The sequence below is a fragment of the Anabrus simplex genome, chromosome 7, assembly GCF_040414725.1.
Source record: "Anabrus simplex isolate iqAnaSimp1 chromosome 7, ASM4041472v1, whole genome shotgun sequence".
Taxonomy (NCBI): domain Eukaryota; kingdom Metazoa; phylum Arthropoda; class Insecta; order Orthoptera; family Tettigoniidae; genus Anabrus; species Anabrus simplex.
The window spans coordinates 2,200,321-2,217,729 of record NC_090271.1 but is presented as its reverse complement, the minus strand read 5'-3'; the positions used below and the strand labels follow the sequence as shown (position 1 = coordinate 2,217,729).

The window sequence follows — 17,409 nt, the reverse complement described above, 5'->3', positions numbered from 1 at the left end:
TACGATCCTCACAGTTTCTTAATTTTTATGTGTAATTTCCACACTGTAGGGAAATATAAACTCCTTTGGTTTTCCATATAGGCATTTTCTATTGATGCGGTTGGTAGCTTGAGAGATTTTGTTTCAAGAGTACAACTTAAATTTGCGGTCTTCTTTAACTGCAGTGTGAACCTCGTCCTCGTCGGTGTGTTTCAAGGATCATGTAAGAGATCACAATAAAGGTAATTATTGCCGTGAGTGAGGAGTTCGTTCGAATATGCAGTGTGAATTTTATGAATGACATATTTCTTCATGCTCCAAGTCTGGTATAATACGTCTGTCAAACTCGTTTTAAAATGTTTTTGAATATTTGTCCATAACGAGTATGTGTTCTGTCTTTCGAAAAGTAATCAGCTGTTTGTGCTGACATTTTAATTGTATTTTGCTCTATGAGGGATGTTTGTATAAAACTGATACTGCTGTAAGTGTGGGTTTATCTAAGGAAATTGTAAATCTGATAAATATGACCCGTTATAACTCCTCACGTATGATAATGTTAAGTAACATCACGTCTGTTTACTTAATTGGCATTGAGGCCGTTTTGTTTTACTAAAATATATAAGTTTAGAGTGAATATTCCCAGGTTGTTACTGAAGTATTTATTTAATCTATTTAATTAGCTCCCTGAATTGTGTCCATTTCGTTTATGTAAAGTTGCTTTCATCAGTCATTATTGATTCTAACTGGTTTGGTATTTTAATTCAGGGTGTAAATTAAATATTACATTCTCTTTTTCATGTCTTGTTGAAAACGGTATTTTGATTTTATTGCACTTGACGGAAAACTAGTATCACGTTTACTTATCCTTATGTAATAAGCTCTAAGTTAGTTCATTACTTAATGTTACAAATTTTGCCGTTTTTCCAATTCTAAAATTATGAATACATTTTAATGTATTAAATAGGTGATATTAGTGATATTAGCATCCTGCATATAGTATCTTCAATCATCGTCATCATAATCATCATCTGTTTACCCTCCAGGTTCGGTTTTTCCCTCGGACTTAGCGAGCGATCCCACCTCTACCGCCTCAAGGGCAGTGTCCTGGAGCTTCAAACTCTTGGTCGGGGATGAAACTGGGGAGTACGACCAGTACCTCGCCCAGGCGGCCTCACTTGCTATGCTGAACAGGGGCCTTGTAGAGGGATGGGAAGATTGGAAGGGATAGGCAAGGAGGAGGGAAGGAAGCGGCCGTGGCCTTAAGTTAGCTAACCATCCCGGCATTCACCATGTTGGGAAACCACGGAAAACCACTTCCAGGATGGCTGAGGTGGGAATCGAACCCACCTCTACTCAGTTGACCTCCTGAGGCTGAGTGGACCCCGTTCCAGCCCTCGTACCACTTTTCAAATTTCGTGGCAGAGCCGGGAGTCGAACCCGGGCCTCCGGGGGTGGCAGCTAATCACGCTAACCACTACACCACAGAGGCGGACAGTATCTTCAATATGGATCCATAATGATATTTATCACTTATGAAACATTAACCATCTAGAAGTTGTGGAGAATGTCTGCCATAAATAAAAGTATTCTGGTTACACATTTGGAGATTTATATTGGACTGAAATGCCTTTCAGCATTCAGTTTGTCTTGATAATGGTTTGATAATGGTGCAAAAGGGAAAGTAGGCTACATAAACTAAGAAGTGGTATCTTTGTAATTTTTCCTCATATTATGTGTAGGAGAAAGAGAAGTGTTCAGTGCCAGTGCTGGGGACCCAGTAACCTGCTCTAAATAGTATTTTTACTTTTATAGTAAAACATTTGCAAAGTAGCTAGGTGAAGAACCTCCACTATTGGCTGAAATCTTTCAATCATTAGGCATCACTCCTATAACTCAGTACAAATACTTAATGCCATTACCAACCATGGCACAATAACTCCTGAAGCAATGCTGATGCTTTTGCCACCAATAAATGAGAGGTTCTAGCAGTATATGTTCCCCTATCTGTCAAACTTGAAAGCAATACCAAATGGTATAACCCTTAGCAGAAACTAGTCTACAGTAGTTTCCACTCGGGGTAAGAACTCGCTTTAGTGCCGGTCCCTGCCTCTAGCACTGACTAAGTCAAAACCCTCCCTATTATATATTTTTTTTCTTGGATGGTAAGTTGTTGATTTCAGATTTGCAGTATTTTAATTTTTAGTACAAGATAAAATACCAAATTAATTCTAAAATATTTCATCAACAAATAATCTGAGTGTAGCATGTTTGGTATATTCTTTCACATTGATCATAATGAGAAAAAGTTAAACTAATCAGGATGTGTATATGTGTGAGCTGAATCAACAGACTGTTGCTTTAGAATAGGATATTTATGATAAAAAGTATTTTTTATTTTATGAAATACTTCCTGTCATGCAGAGGGTGCCTTGTTACAAAGTATACATTTACGTTAATTTTTAGAAGAGAAATGTACTTGGGAGATGTTGATGGTAAGCTAATTGTAACAATGATTTCTTAGAATGATCAGTTCAGTGGTTCAAAATTGACAGAATTATAGTGTTGAAATTTATTAAATTAGCTTTGTTTTATGAATGATTATGTTGATTTTATACTTAAGACAGCTTATATAGAGCACAACACTGAAGATGTTGGGGAAGTTGACTAACTTCTAGGTATTTATAAATATTAATGGTATATTATTTATACAATGAAAATGTATTGTTTTATTTAAACTATATAAATTGAGAAATGTTAATGGAATTAAACCATTAAAATAAAAAGTTAGCAGCTTTAATTTGATCAACCCATTTCTTTAATGTTAATATTATTAACTTTGGTTTCAATTAAAGGTAAATAAGGATGTAATCATATAAGATCAGGTCGAAACTGATTGCAATTTATTGCTTCTTATTTAAGGTAGATTGAGAAACCAATACTTTTAGAGTGCAAGTCAAATGTTATAATTAACTACAACCCTAATATGCTCATTCTAAAGCACCTTGATTTCCTTCATGATATAACTTAATCCTAGCAGTAAAATAAATAAGAAGAATGAACTAATAATTGACCATTGTATATTTGATATTTGAACCCCTTAAAGCTATGATGGCAATCTCTCTTAATGTAATTGGCAGATATGTTTCCAAAAATTGGCGACAAAAATGGGAATACAGATTTTACACAATTTCTTTATCTATTGACCAAATTTTAAGAAAAATTAAAACTCAGAAGGCTTGATCAATACGTTAAGCCTTTTTTTTACAATGTCCTCAAAAGTTAGCTTTGAAGCTAAGGTTGGTTAGTCATTCTGTTAACTTTCTGGAGTAATTTTTTGTGATCTTTAGTTTGCTAAAACTCCTCATTTGAGGCAGCTGAGACTGGTACTATATTATCAGGAAAACTCTTCCAATGCTGTCATGCTGGAGTACGGTATGCATCTTCAAGCCTGTTCTTGTATATTAACACCAGAACACCTGATGGTGTAGCTGTTTTCATATTAGTGCTTAAATCCAATGCATGATACTTAAAAACTCTCCACTTGTATCTCCAGTTTGTCCCCGTCTGAGTCATCTTTTTGTGGTAGCTATTGAAGTGCCTGGGTTTAATATTGAGATAACGGTGTACTCAATGTATTTCAAATACCTCCTTCCTTCCTTAAAATGATTGTTCGGAGTATCCACGAACATGAAAACTATGTCCAATATTTAACCGAATTGTTTGTATAATGTTGAATATACTATATATTATGTATATCACACTTAGTTTGTGTTTGATAATATAAATAAATAAATAAATAAATGAATAAAATATTATATCATGAAATGTTAAGTTACTAGTCACTGCTAGGGCCAGGAAGAATTTTTTTGCCAGTTGTTTAACGTCGCACTAATCAAAGGATTTCAGTGACTCAAGACGGCAGTGTATAAAGATGTTTCCGTGTCTGTCTTCTCTTGCTCTCTCTCCCTGTTGCTGACCTCTCTCTTTGACTTGATTTGAGACTTATGTAACGATTTCTTCGAGGTGTTTTCCAGTCACCAGGTATTCTACCAGTCTGCCAGCAGTCAATTGCATGCCCACCTTCTTTTGACGTCATCTTCTCCAGGCACCCAGAGTAAACTTTCGTAAAGAGATCAGTTTCCTCAACATTTCATTTAAATTCATTCTTATTTGATTTTGAAGTCTTTCCATTTAACAGCAGGTGATTTGCCATTTGGTTTTCATTTACTCTAGCAGAATTGAGAGGCCGATGAGTAAGCTGATGCTAAGAATGTCAACTGTTGATATTACTGACAAAGTCATTCTATCTTTGAGCACTTGTCCATTTTTCATTGTTTATTGTATACGTCATGGTAATTTTTCAGGAGGGAGAGAGAGATATTTCTGTTAGAAAGGCTTGGAATATATTCTGTTCTGTAGCCCTTTTGGTTAAGAAAATTCCATCAGCATGGATATAAAAGTGTGAACTCTGGCTGTGGTTGTATCAAGTTAACAGCATTTGATGGGTTGATGAGGAATAGTCTAGCCAAGGACAAGGAGAGTTACTCCATTATTTTCAGACCATTTTTCTAAGTTTGAAACATGTAGAGCTCAATGCAGTATCATGGCAATCATAAAAATAACACATTCACTGCCAAACAAGTCAATTGACAATGTTTTTAACTGCTGCCAACTCATACATTTTTGAACATTGGTTCAAGTAGTTGTTTATATTTCTTGTTAATGGCATCCAGATACAAGAAAACCAAGCTATATCAATAAATGGAGCTTTAATTTATTGAATGGTTCATGGTGTGGATTACTGTAGTCACGTCCTAGTTCGTGAACCGTGGGTAACGGCTGAGTGGCCTAGTTAGTGGTCCCGAGAATCGGGATATCTGTTGCTATAGAATGGGAGTGGACATCTTGGGCATATTCTAAATCGTGGCCCTCCTTGTGCTCAGACGGCTAGGACTATGCAATCCATCAGTGGTCCTTAACCCGTTAGAGGAGAAATCCTTACTTGGACTATGTGAAAGGAAGGATAACATCCTGCTTCACAGAATTTTCATCGAGCACGCTCAGAATGTTTTAAGCAAGCCTGAGACGTATGGGAGTAATGGAGTCCTGCTCCATTTGACAGGAGAGTCTTTGGAAACAACTTGGCGAACAAAATGGAATTCGATGGGGAGGTATCAATATTAATGGGGCTTATAGAAGAAAGAAAGTAGAACTGGCTGAGTCAGCAAAGAGGATGCATCTGGATGTGCTAGGAGTAAGTGATATTCGGGTAAGGAGATAACGAGGAAGAGATAAGAGATTATAAAGTGTACATGACGGGTGTTAGAAAGGGAAGGGCAGAGTCTGGGGTAGGGCTGTTTATCAGGAATACCATTGCACGCAACATAGTTTCTGTTAGGCACGTAAATGAGCGAATGATGTGGGTACATTTGGTGGTTGGATGAATTAGGACAAGAATTATCTCAGTGTATTCACTATGCGAGGCTGCAGATGAGGATGAAGTTGACAAGTTTTATGAAGCATTGAGCGACATCGTGGTCAGGGTCAACAGCAAGGATAGAATAGTGCTAATGCGTGATTTCAATGCGAGAATTGGAAATAGAACTGAAGGATACGAAAGGGTGATTGGTAAATGTGGGGAAGATATGAAAGCTAATGGGAATGGGAAGGGTTTGCTGGATTTCTGTGCTAGTATGGGTTTAGCTATTACGAAAATTTTCTTCAAGCATAAGGCTATTCACTGCTACACATGGGACAGTAGGGGTACCAGATCCATAATAGACTATTTCATAACTGACTTTGAATTCAGAAAATCTGTCAGGAATGTGAGGGTCTTCCGGGGATTTTTTTATGATAATGGGTCCTGGCATTACTTCCACTTACTTCTGCCGGGCTGCTCACTTTCTTCTATGCTATCCCGTCTTCCGTGGTCAACTTTAGTTTTTGTCCGACCCCAACGTTATTAGGTTGTGAGGGCCAGAGAGTCTTTCATTCTCCCACCGTTCATGGCCCTTGTCTTTCTCTGGCAGATACCTGCATATATCTAAGTGTTGGACACCTTCAACTTATTTTCTCTCTGATTAGTGTTAATAGAGAATGATTGTATCTTAAAACAATCGCATCACCTTTTATAGATTTAGAAACTGCGTATGATAGCAACCTCAGAAGAGAACGCACAAGGGCATTAGCAAGGAACTAACAGTTACAGCTGTGTGAAAACAACAGTGGGAAAACGGAATGGTTTGGAGTGTGCTGTCACCTTTACTGTTCAGAATGGTGATGGATGTAACAAAAAAACTTTCCAGTCTGTCAAACACACAACAATTTCAATATAAACTTATCTGTAAAAAGTACACACTGTTATACGAAGAATGACATGTTTTGTTCTCCAAGAACATCTTCAGATTCTATCAAATCACTTAAAACATGGATATATATGTACGGTATTGTTTACGTTGCGTAAACCTATTGATAGAGAGTTAGGTGATAATATGAACATGTATTGACAGATACTGAATATACAAGTATAAACATAATGAAAAACTTTTGTGTTTACATTCTTTTTGTTGTATGTGACTCCTGCACTTCGCTAATTTATGTAGTGTTTATAATTTTTTAATTTGCTGATTCATGTAGCCTACTATTTAAATTTTTATTTGCCAACTTATGTATAGAGCCCTGCATGGATATCCGTGGACTTGGCGGATACAAACTGTGTGGCAATGCGGATAATTTCGCTGATAATTTCTAAATAATGACGTTTATTGATTTTCACTCAGGCATACTCTTATTTTTGCTTGTGGTTAGGCGACCGTTGACAGTGGTATGGGAGAACAGTGATATATAAAGAGCACTGAGACCATGAAGCCAAAAATCTGACCTAAGCCTAGCTGGCTCCCGTCCTCAATTAATGGAAGGAACAAAGGTAGTTTTTGCAAGAGGAAGTCCCTTATGAACCTGTGACTGTAAGGGTGCTAGGTTTCAGGCCTATTGGATTATGTTAAGAGATCTATCTGTTTCAATATCTTGGGTGTAATATACTGTAGTTCAATATTTACAATATCCGTGGATAACCATTCGCAGGTGCGGATGCGGATATTATTTTGTATATTTCTTATTTAAGCCTTTGTAACTTATTCCAGTAAAGTAAAAAAAAAAAAAAAAAACTGCACTTTCCATTCAGAAAATGAAGTAGGTATAAACAAAACCATGTGATTTTGACCACTTCACACTTCCTTTGTCTGCCCAGTAAATAGTCCATTTCTGAATTTCGTACAGTTGTAACGAGTTGTTTATGACAGTCTCTCTGAAGTATGAAATATTGAGTGCAAAATTATGTATTTTTACCAACTAAAAAGTGTTCAGACAAAGCAGCTATATCCATAAATTTACATGTTCTTATTTGCGTAAAGGCCATGTGGTGTCGTAAACATACATTATCTGCTTGCAGAAATCCCCTATCTATCTGCTAGTTGTAGCAGCTGCGGAGATCATGTTCGCTGCAATGGTTATTCACAGAGCGGTTTCTGCACATGTAAAACATAGAGAGGAAAAGGGAGGGAGAAGACTGTTGTGTTAAATGTATGCCTTTTCTGGCAGGACCTAGTGTTTACAGTGCATTATGTCTTCTGGTATAGGCTAGAGCAATTCTGTTACTTGCATTGACCTGTCTGTCTTATCTTTAGCTTTGACAATATGAAAGTGACTTAGGTGTGAGAGATGCTTGTGATGCCATTCCTTCTGCAACCAGTCCCTGCTATGAATGGTGTGAAAATATTGCTCATAGCATTGGTTGGTGTATGCATTTCAGTGGACTTGGCAGACTGATATGTAATAGCAACTTCTGGCTCGGTGAGGAAAGCAACGGGAAACTACCTCGCTCCTCATTTCCCTTGTACGCCTCTTCAGTGATGAATAGGCCATCTATGACAGTTGATGGCAGAGCTGTGGACGATCCAACCAGCCTTAGGGCTGAGGATTGAACATACATACACAAGTTTATGGAAACATATCCCGATCATATAATTGATAATATTGCAAAACTAACATCAGTGCTCACTGGTGTCTGTTTTGAGTGTTTACATTGCACAGAAAAATTATCCACAACCAGTCATGTTACTATCAGAGTAAAGAGACCATGGGTGAGAAGTGTTTTAGATATGCTGTGAACAATTTGTAAGTAATTTAGGACAGGATTCTAGTGATGCAAGAGACTACGAATCTTGTGATGTACAGGGAATTGAGCCTCTTGGAAGTTCAGATTAATAAAGGTCACATAAGAAGGCCTACTTGTTAATTTTCTTGGCAAATATGTTTTATAGCAGTGATAATGTATTTTTACCATCTCAAATATGTTGCGACAAAGCAGCTATATCCATAAATTTACATGTTCTTATTTGCGTAAAGACCACGTGGACCTCGCGGAGTGATATGAAATATTAATGCCTACGTTACTCTTTTGATGGAAGGAATTTTAGTTTATTTAATTTTTATCAAAATGAGCCTTTCTAAAATTAGGGTGTGGGGGGTTATTCAGTGGTGAGGATTATTTGCATAAATATGGTATATATGTGTAAAATATTGTTTGTTGTGGTGATATTGTGAACAAGTGTGAATGTCAAAATTTTCTGTTCTCTACGGGGATTCAGGAGGCGATTTCTCTGTGTTTGAGCTGTCAGTTTACAGTTTGCATTGTTCCTTCCTTTTTGCAGGTAGAGATTTTAACCATGACCTCTAATCGTGCGTATAAATTGCTGACACCTGCACGTTTCCCTTTGGAAGAGACAATTGCTGTCACTCCTGTTCCTCAGGCAACTTCAACTGTAGATCGACGAAGTGTTCTAAGGTAAGAGAGAGCTCTGTTTATTGTAGAGAATAAGGTTGTATTGTTCAGCAAAAAATTGCAGGTTGTCTGTTGTTTTGCTTAACAACTCATTTGACATAGTGAAAACAAGGGAAATCATATGCCATCTTTCTATGCAAAATAGAAAATCTCATTGCCACACTGGGGCAAAACACTGATAAAAAAGCCTGAATTTTGGTTCCGTTGTGGAAATAGAATGTTTGTATTGTTTCAGTGAGGAGATCGATGTCCATGTGGATAGCGATATGCCTGGTACTAACCAGCTTATCACAGCTATGGAAGAGCTCCACAGTATAGTTGACAGTGCTAAGAAGTCGACATCCCCTCCCTCCTCTCTTGGTCTTCTGGATACAAGTTTTTCAGGTAAGAACTTTAGCTCTTATTACCAGAATATGACACAAAAACTTGGAAATATAATTTAAAAGAAGTTAAATATTGTCCAAAAATTGCTTAAAGGACCAACCCTAATGCAGACATATATAAACAAATTTCCAAAATCATACACAGTGCGCAATTCACGGGGCACTTAAAAAGAATGGGCTCAGACACACTCGAAATCCACACATTTTAAAAGTACAAAGTTGCCTGGCCAAATTGGTACAGACAGACAGAACTAGGATCACCAAATCTACGTGATTGAAATGAAATCTGAAAGATTTGAGGAAGACTTGCCACTCTTGGGCTAAAACAAAGGCTAGAAAATGTTGATTCTACGTGGTAAAGAACCAGACTATATATACTGAACAAAACTTAATTTCCACACCAGATAAAAAGAACACCAACATTCAGCCTTCAGAGAGCACTTCTACTCCAACTCCATTTTGCAGACATCAGCATGGATTAAAAATTATACACATCAAAAATAAAAGCAAATCCTTCAACATTAAAGACTCTATCGCAATTTATTTCACAAAAAAGAAAATAATGACCCGACACAGAGCAAGTTGGCCGTGCTCCTTCCCACTTGTAGCTCTTTTCTATTTAATTGTTGTCATAAGATGTGTAGTGGTGATGATGAAGAGCTTGATCTCACTACTGGAGCACTTCACTTTAGTAATGCTTTTTAAACGGTCTTATATTTTGTGTTCAACAGACTGAAGATCTTAACTCCTGCCTGATCTTGCACCATTTGCCCTATAAAGAGTAGAATAAACTGAATTAATTTTTCCCATGAAAACAGGAAAATGTATTTAAATAAGAATACTCGTCAATGAATATTGAATTTTCATGACCACATTGTAATCAAAACCAACTTTTGTTACGTACATTTAGAATGTTAAGTACAGAACAAAAATGGCCAACTGGACACTAGTGGGATCCGAACCCACAACCTCCCAATTTTGCGTCACTTGAAAGTCGGTTGCGATAAGAATACTGGTATTTCCAAAATAATATTTTTCTACCTTTTCAGCAGAGTTTTAAAAGAGATGAATTTTCAATGACCTTAGATTTATCTTTTGCTTGGAGAACTGTGTTCTGCCTCACAACATAAGTGGCATATTTAAAAAACAATCAAATCATTGCTGGAATCTTGGTTCACTCTCACGCACTTACCATTCACAATATCCGGATTTCATTGTAGCACACTTTGTAATTTTCTATTAACCCTCTTAGCTTAATTACCCCGAGCTCTTCCTAAATCACACCAATGAAATCACTTGGCATTATGGGCACAAAAGTTCTGAATCATATGAGCAAAAATATGATTTTATTCCCTACCAGCTGTAGTACCCGGCTCTGCTCAGGCACTTTCTTTGAATGTTTAATTTTAGGAATTGTGCTAACTGTTTGAAGTTACTTTTTTTTTTTTTGTAGACTTCTTTATTGGACGTTGACTGATAGTTTACGAACTCTCTTGTAAATTTAGAGTTATTGTTGTGTGTTTAATTTTAAGTTTTAGTTTGAGATTGTAATTTTGCTTTAACCCTTTCGCTTTCAAGGTAACAATCTATCGGTATCCGCGGTATTCAACCAGCAATAACAAAGCAAACATTCTTTAATTACAGAAGTGTTAATTCCCTAGAAAAAACATTCAGAATCTGGAGTTTACAAATTGAAATGTCATCAGTGTGAAAAAATTTATGTTGGACAAACTGGGTGTAGTTTTACGGTAAGATACTTTCAACATGTAAAAGGAAACCAATAAATACCATAAAGGCACTTGAAGATGAAAATGGAAATCTGGTTAGGACAAAGTGACATGAGAGAAGTCCTGAAGAACCATTTTGACCACCTACTGAATAGACCAGTTCAAGAACCAAATACAGAACTGGAAATCCAAGCCTACAATGAGGTATCTCCCATCACCTGGAGAGAAACTGAGGCAGCCTTAAAATATATGCCTCAAGGAAAATCTTCAGGTGAAGATGAAGTGAAGGCGGACATGATAAATGTAGCAGGCATCGAGGGTATACAGTGGCTGCATAAAGTACTACATGCCGTATGGACAGACAACAAAATACATGCAGATTGGAGCAAGGGTGTTATAATTCACCTGTTTAAGAAAGGCAGCAGACGGAAACCCACAAACTATAGAGGAATAACCCTGCTGTCTCATGGGCTAAAATTTGAAGAGAAGATCATAGAAAGGCGATTGAGAACCATCATTGAACCACAGTTAGAGGAGGAGCAATATGGATTCAGAAGTAACAGATCAACAATGGATCTAATTTTTAGCACCCACATGCTGATGGAAAAGTATTGGGAGCTGGTCATTCTATTCCTGGATATAGAAAAGGCTTATGATAAGTGTTAGTGTTATAAGAGATAAGATCTGGGAGTGTCTGAGTAAAAGAAATGTACCTGAAGGACTGGAAAGGAAAATTCAGATGTTGTACAAAGACTGTACTAGCTGTATACAAATTGGGGAAGGTCGATCATCATGGTTTGAGACCAAGAGTTGAGTTCAGCAAGGAAATGCACTGTCCCCACTGCTGTTCATCACTGTTATGGGCAATATAATGAACGTTAAGGAAACGTTAGGTGAACTGAATGCAGTGGTCTTTGCTGATGATATCATGATTTGGGGTGAAACAGAAGAGGAAGTACAGACCGGACTCAGCGTATGGAAATCCCAGTTCCAGAAATATAACCTCAACATCAGCGAGACGAAGACAGTGGTGATGGCAGTCAACAGAGATGGGCATCCAGCAAGTGTAAAACTAGGAGACCATCAGCTAGAGTGTGGATAGTTTTCCTTACCTTATCTCCAGTGATAATTTGATCAGGAAGGAAATTACAGACAGGGCGCAAAAGTGGTACAGAATTCTACCAACAAGTAAGAACACTTTTATGGGATGACATGATCCCAAAACTGGCCAAATTGCTGTTTAAAAGCTATTTCGTACCAATATTGACCTTTGATATTGAAGCATGCACCCTCACAGAAAGATTCATCAGGACTGCAAGCATCTTCTTACATCCACCATTCAGAAGACCAAGATGGACAAGTTAAGAAATGAGGTTAGGAAAGAAGCTGGAATAAGGACGTCTCTATTAGACAGAATCGGCACATCCAGACTACGGTGGTACGGCCAGAATAAATTTGGAAAGACAGTTGGAGGAGAAAAGACCTGCAGGAAGACCTAAAACCCGATGGATGATAAGTTGTATATGGACATGAAGAAGTGGAAGAGGCTCTTTAAGAATACCAGGGAAACTGGAATTGCACAGTGATAATGATCAGTACACATTGCAATCTAAAAATATTATTAATGGAATAAATGTGAACATGTTACAGCAGTTGGAGCACATTAGTCAATACGGACCATGAAAACATGATGGAGACGAAGTTTGAGGGAATGAGAGGGAGGTAGATCGATTCAATGAAGAGGAGTGCTGAGGTCAAAATGATGAAAGAGGAATGGTGGAGCTGTTGAGAGAACATCGAATTCTGATAATGGCTACAGCTGTTGACATTCTTATCTTTCAGGAAAGCGGATGATGTGGAGAAAGAAAAATTTGGGCCCTAATGGCAAGGAGAACGTTCAGTGTTTCTGTTTGTAGTGCAAGTTGTAGATAATGTTGAACTTCCCATTTTAATAAATTTTATGGTATTCCTGCCTGTTTGCTTTCACTAAGAGTTAATAAACTTTCTGCTTTGTTTCAGACTTCTCTGTTACTGATGAGGATGGTAAAGAAATAATTGACGACCTCACTCGTAGGTCATTGACCAAGGGATTTTCCTTCTCTAGTGAGCTTAAGAAAAAAGATTCTAGTCGGATGAACAGTGCGCTATCTGATGTGGATATAGATCTACGTCTCCGTCTTCAGAGGGCCCTCGCACAATCTCTTCTCGACAAGTCTCACGACTGCTCTGATATACAAGAATGCTCTGTGGAATCACGTAAGTTGTGTATGGTTAATTTCCATAAATAAAATTACAGTCAAGGAATGCCTGTTGAGGGTAGTGCTCGTAAAGAAGCAGTAAGATGCTAGGATGGGAAGATGTTGACTGCACAACAAAGTATTGAGAACAGATGGCGTGTGTATACTTGACTTAACTTACTTCCTGTAAGTGGAGAATAGGGCATCAGTGAACTTACGCCACCAGACTTTGTTCTGCACCATCGTCCTGATCTCGATTCAGGTCTTCTCTCCTTTCTCCATCCCTTCTGCTATTACACTCCTTCTCCATGTATTCCTCGGTCTGCCTTTTCTCCTGCTGCCTTGTGGGTTCCATTCCAGGGCTTGTCTTGCTATGTTGTCTTTATCTCGCCGTAATGTATGCCCGATCCACTTCTATTTCCTACGACGCATCTTAATGGGTGTTTGATGAGTTCTTCTCCATAGTTTTTCGGCCACCATATCCTCAAGATATTCCTCAAACGTCTGTTAATAAATGTTTGAAGTCTGCTAATCAGTTGTTTGTTAGTCTTCCATGTTCAATCAATCAATCAATACTGATCTGCATTTAGGGCAGTCGCCCAGGTGGCAGATTCCCTATCTGTTGCTTTCCTAGCCTTTTCCTAAACGATTTCAAAGAAATTGGAAATTTATTGAACATCTCCCTTGGTAAGTTATTCCAATCCCTAACTCCCCTTCCTATAAATGAATATTTGCCCCAGTTTGTCCTCTTGAATTCCAACCTTATCTTCATATTGTGATCTTTCCTACTTTTATAAACGTCATTCAAACTTATTCGTCTACTAATGTCATTCCACGCCATCTCTCCGCTGACAGCTCGGAACATACCACTTAGTCGAGCAGCTCTTCTTCTTTCTCTCAATTCTTCCCAACCCAAACATTGCAACATTTTTGTAACGCTACTCTTTTGTCGGAAATCACCCAGAACAAATCGAGCTGCTTTTCTTTGGATTTTTTCCAGTTCTTGAATCGGGTAATCCTGGTGAGGGTCCCATACACTGGAACCATACTCTAGTTGGGGTCTTACCAGAGACTTCTATGCACTCTCCTTTACATCCTTACTACAACCCCTAAACACCCTCATAACCATGTGCAGCGATCTGTACCCTTTATTTACAATCCCATTTGTGATTACCCCAATGAAGATCTTTCCTTATATTAACACCTAGATACTTACAATGATCCCCAAAAGGAACTTTCACCCCATCAACGCAGTAATTAAAACTGAGAGGACTTTTCCTATTTGTGAAACTCACAACCTGACTTTTAACCCCGTTTATCAACATACCATTGCCTGCTGTCCATCTCACCACATTTTCGAGGTCACGTTGCAGTTGGTCACAATCTTGTAACTTATTTATCACTCTATAGAGAATAACATCATCCGCAAAAAGCCTTACCTCCGATTCCACTCCTTTAGTCATATCATTTATATATATAAGAAAACATAAGGGTCTGATTATACTGCCTTGAGGAATTCCTCTCTTAATTATTACAGGGTCAGATAAAGCTTCACCTACTTTAATTCTCTGAGATCTATTTTCTAGAAATATAACAACCCATTCAGTCACTCTTTTGTCTAGTCCAATTGCACTCATTTTTGCCAGTAGTCTCCCATGATCCACCCTATCAAATGCTTTAGACAGGTCAATCGCGATACAGTCCATTTGACCTCCAGAATTCAAGATATCTGCTATATCTTGCTGGAATCCTACAAGTTGAGCTTCAGTGGAATAACCTTTCCTAAAACCGAACTGCCTTCTATCGAACCAGTTATTAATTTCACAAACATGTCTAATATAATCAGAAAGAATGCCTTCTCAAAGCTTACATGCAACACATGTCAAACTTACTGGCCTGTAATTTTCAGCTTTATGTCTATCACCCTTTCCTTTATACACAGGGGCTACTATAGCAACTCTCCATTCATCTGGTATAGCTCCTCCGACCAAACAATAATCAAATAAGTACTTCAGATATGGTACTATATCCCAACCCATTGTCTTTAGTATATCCCCAGAAATCTGATCAATTCCAGCCGCTTTTCTAGTTTTCAACTTTTGTATCTTATTGTAAATGTCATTGTTATCATATGTAAATTTTATTATTTCTTTGGCCTCTATCTCGACATTATCCTTGTAACCAACAATCACACCCATAGAGCAATACTGACTTTACATTTGAATCAGTCGGAGCTAAAGAGTACTAAGTCAGTTTTTACAACTTTTTAGGAGAAGCACAAAACATTCCACTGTTTAAACTGTTTTATATATTTGTATCAGAAGATTTCTATGTTATAGATAATGAAAAGAGACTTCACTGAGACAAACGTTGACAGTAAATTGCTATATACAGTTGAGAAATGAACATTAACAATTTTTGGACTTAAATGCCTTTTAGCTCTGTATAAATTAAATTACCATTGAAATGGATATTCGGAAACATTATGTAATGTAGATTTAGTCTTGAATGATGTTTATGACAATACAAACACTCTATAATGCACTGTCACTACTTTGATGCCATACTCAACTATTTATGCAATTGGCCATTCCAATAGTTCATCATAGAAGAATCTAGCATCATGGCTAACATATTTCACCACCTTTTTTATGTTGTCAAGTTTGTTTGCATTAACAGGAATTTTATCATCATAGGCTTTGATGTTTGGCATAGTTATCCCTGAAAAGAATTTTGGTTTCCCTAAGAAGAATGTATGTTTAACGGGAGAGTTGATGTAGATTGCTGCTTCAACTGCTCCTACTTTTGCAGTTTTATACGTAAACTGTTTAAAGCTTGCTGGTGTGAATTGCTATTTCTGGTTTCTCTGCAGATTTTTAGTTTGCACAGACGGTACAGTTTTCTTAAAGAAGAGCGGCCACCAATTATCGAAGTTAGGTATTTCTTCTGTTTTCACCATATGAACTTCAATGTTTTTCTTGCTATTTGCTAATATCTCTATGTATTCCATTGGAGTGTAAATACGATCACTTTTTTTAAATCTTCTTTTTGAATACTCCAAAATTCCTGTCGCACGGCAAAAACGAATGCCCGCGCTCAGGAAATCTATGGAAAATGGATTGGAATCTCCCATTGGCTGTCAAGGCCATGTACATTTTGATCATGTGGTTCTTGTTCTGACCTGGACAGCCATCAGAGAATAAGTTGACATGTTTAATATGTTGGGGCACATAATTTTCAAAGTAATGCGACAGGAATGAACAAACTTCGTTTGTACCCTTTTGCCCTTCTCCTTCATGATACAGGTAAATTACAGATTTGTCCGTCTTAATATCATGCAGATTGAAAATATTCACCCAGAGTTGCCGCAAATAGAATATATCTTGCACCGGAATATTAGGGAGTGGAAGATTCTGCATGAAATCGAAAGCCGAAGCACATGTCCTGTCGTTCACATTACATAAGGTCTTCATGCTGTGTAGGGAACTATAAAATTTCAGACCCCGGCGAAGATGTACTTCCAACTCTGCTTTGGCTGCTAATTTAACATTGTCATTTAAGTGAGGAATGTTGAAGAGGAATGGAAAAGATTTAAGGAAGCACTGGTTGGATGTGCAGAAAAGGTGTGTGGTAGAACATCAGGAAATGTGAAAGACAAAGAAACACACTGGTGGAATGATAGGGTAAAGATTAAAGTGAAGGAAAAGAAAATGGCATGGAAAGCATGAAAACATCTAAGACTGAAGAAAGTAGAAGAAAATACGTGGAGGCAAAGAATTTGGCCAAGAAAGTAGTGGAGGAAGAAAAGAGGAAAAGCTGGGCCTTATTCACACAGAAATTGAGAGATCATAAGCAGGGCAGCAAGAAATTACTGTAAGGTATCTTAAGAAACAAAAAGAGAGATCAAGTAAACACCAGATTTGTGAAGGATGAAGGTGGCATAATTTTAACAAAGCCAGAAGAAATAAGAAATAGATGGATAGAGTATTTTCAGAAGCTGCTGAACATAAGAACAGATGAGTCATTCAATGGACCACCAGGAAAGGCAATTAGTTGATGAAGAAATGGGTAAAGAAATTACAATGAATGAAATTGAAATGGCAGTAAGAAAGATGAAGAATGGAAAAACTGCTGGAATAGATGAAATTTCGGTGGAGATGATAAAGGCAGCTGGAGCTGTAGGCCTGCAGTGGACATATCGGGTTCTCAGGAATGTCTGGGAGAATAAGGGGGTCCCTCAG

At 37.6% G+C, this 17,409-nt stretch overlaps 1 protein-coding gene across 1 annotated transcript in view; it reads left to right on the top strand.

The window, feature by feature from the left end:
• Positions 1 to 247: 247 nt before the first annotated feature.
• spd-2 (spindle defective 2) overlaps positions 248 to 17,409 on the top strand; it is a 740,229-nt gene continuing 723,067 nt past the window's right edge. Inside the window, exons 1-4 of the mRNA XM_067150605.2 lie at positions 248 to 305; positions 8,691 to 8,824; positions 9,057 to 9,205; positions 12,951 to 13,187. Of these exons, the coding sequence (XP_067006706.2) occupies positions 273 to 305; positions 8,691 to 8,824; positions 9,057 to 9,205; positions 12,951 to 13,187 (553 nt within the window). The 5' untranslated portion in view covers positions 248 to 272. The remainder of the gene's footprint in view (positions 306 to 8,690; positions 8,825 to 9,056; positions 9,206 to 12,950; positions 13,188 to 17,409) is intronic.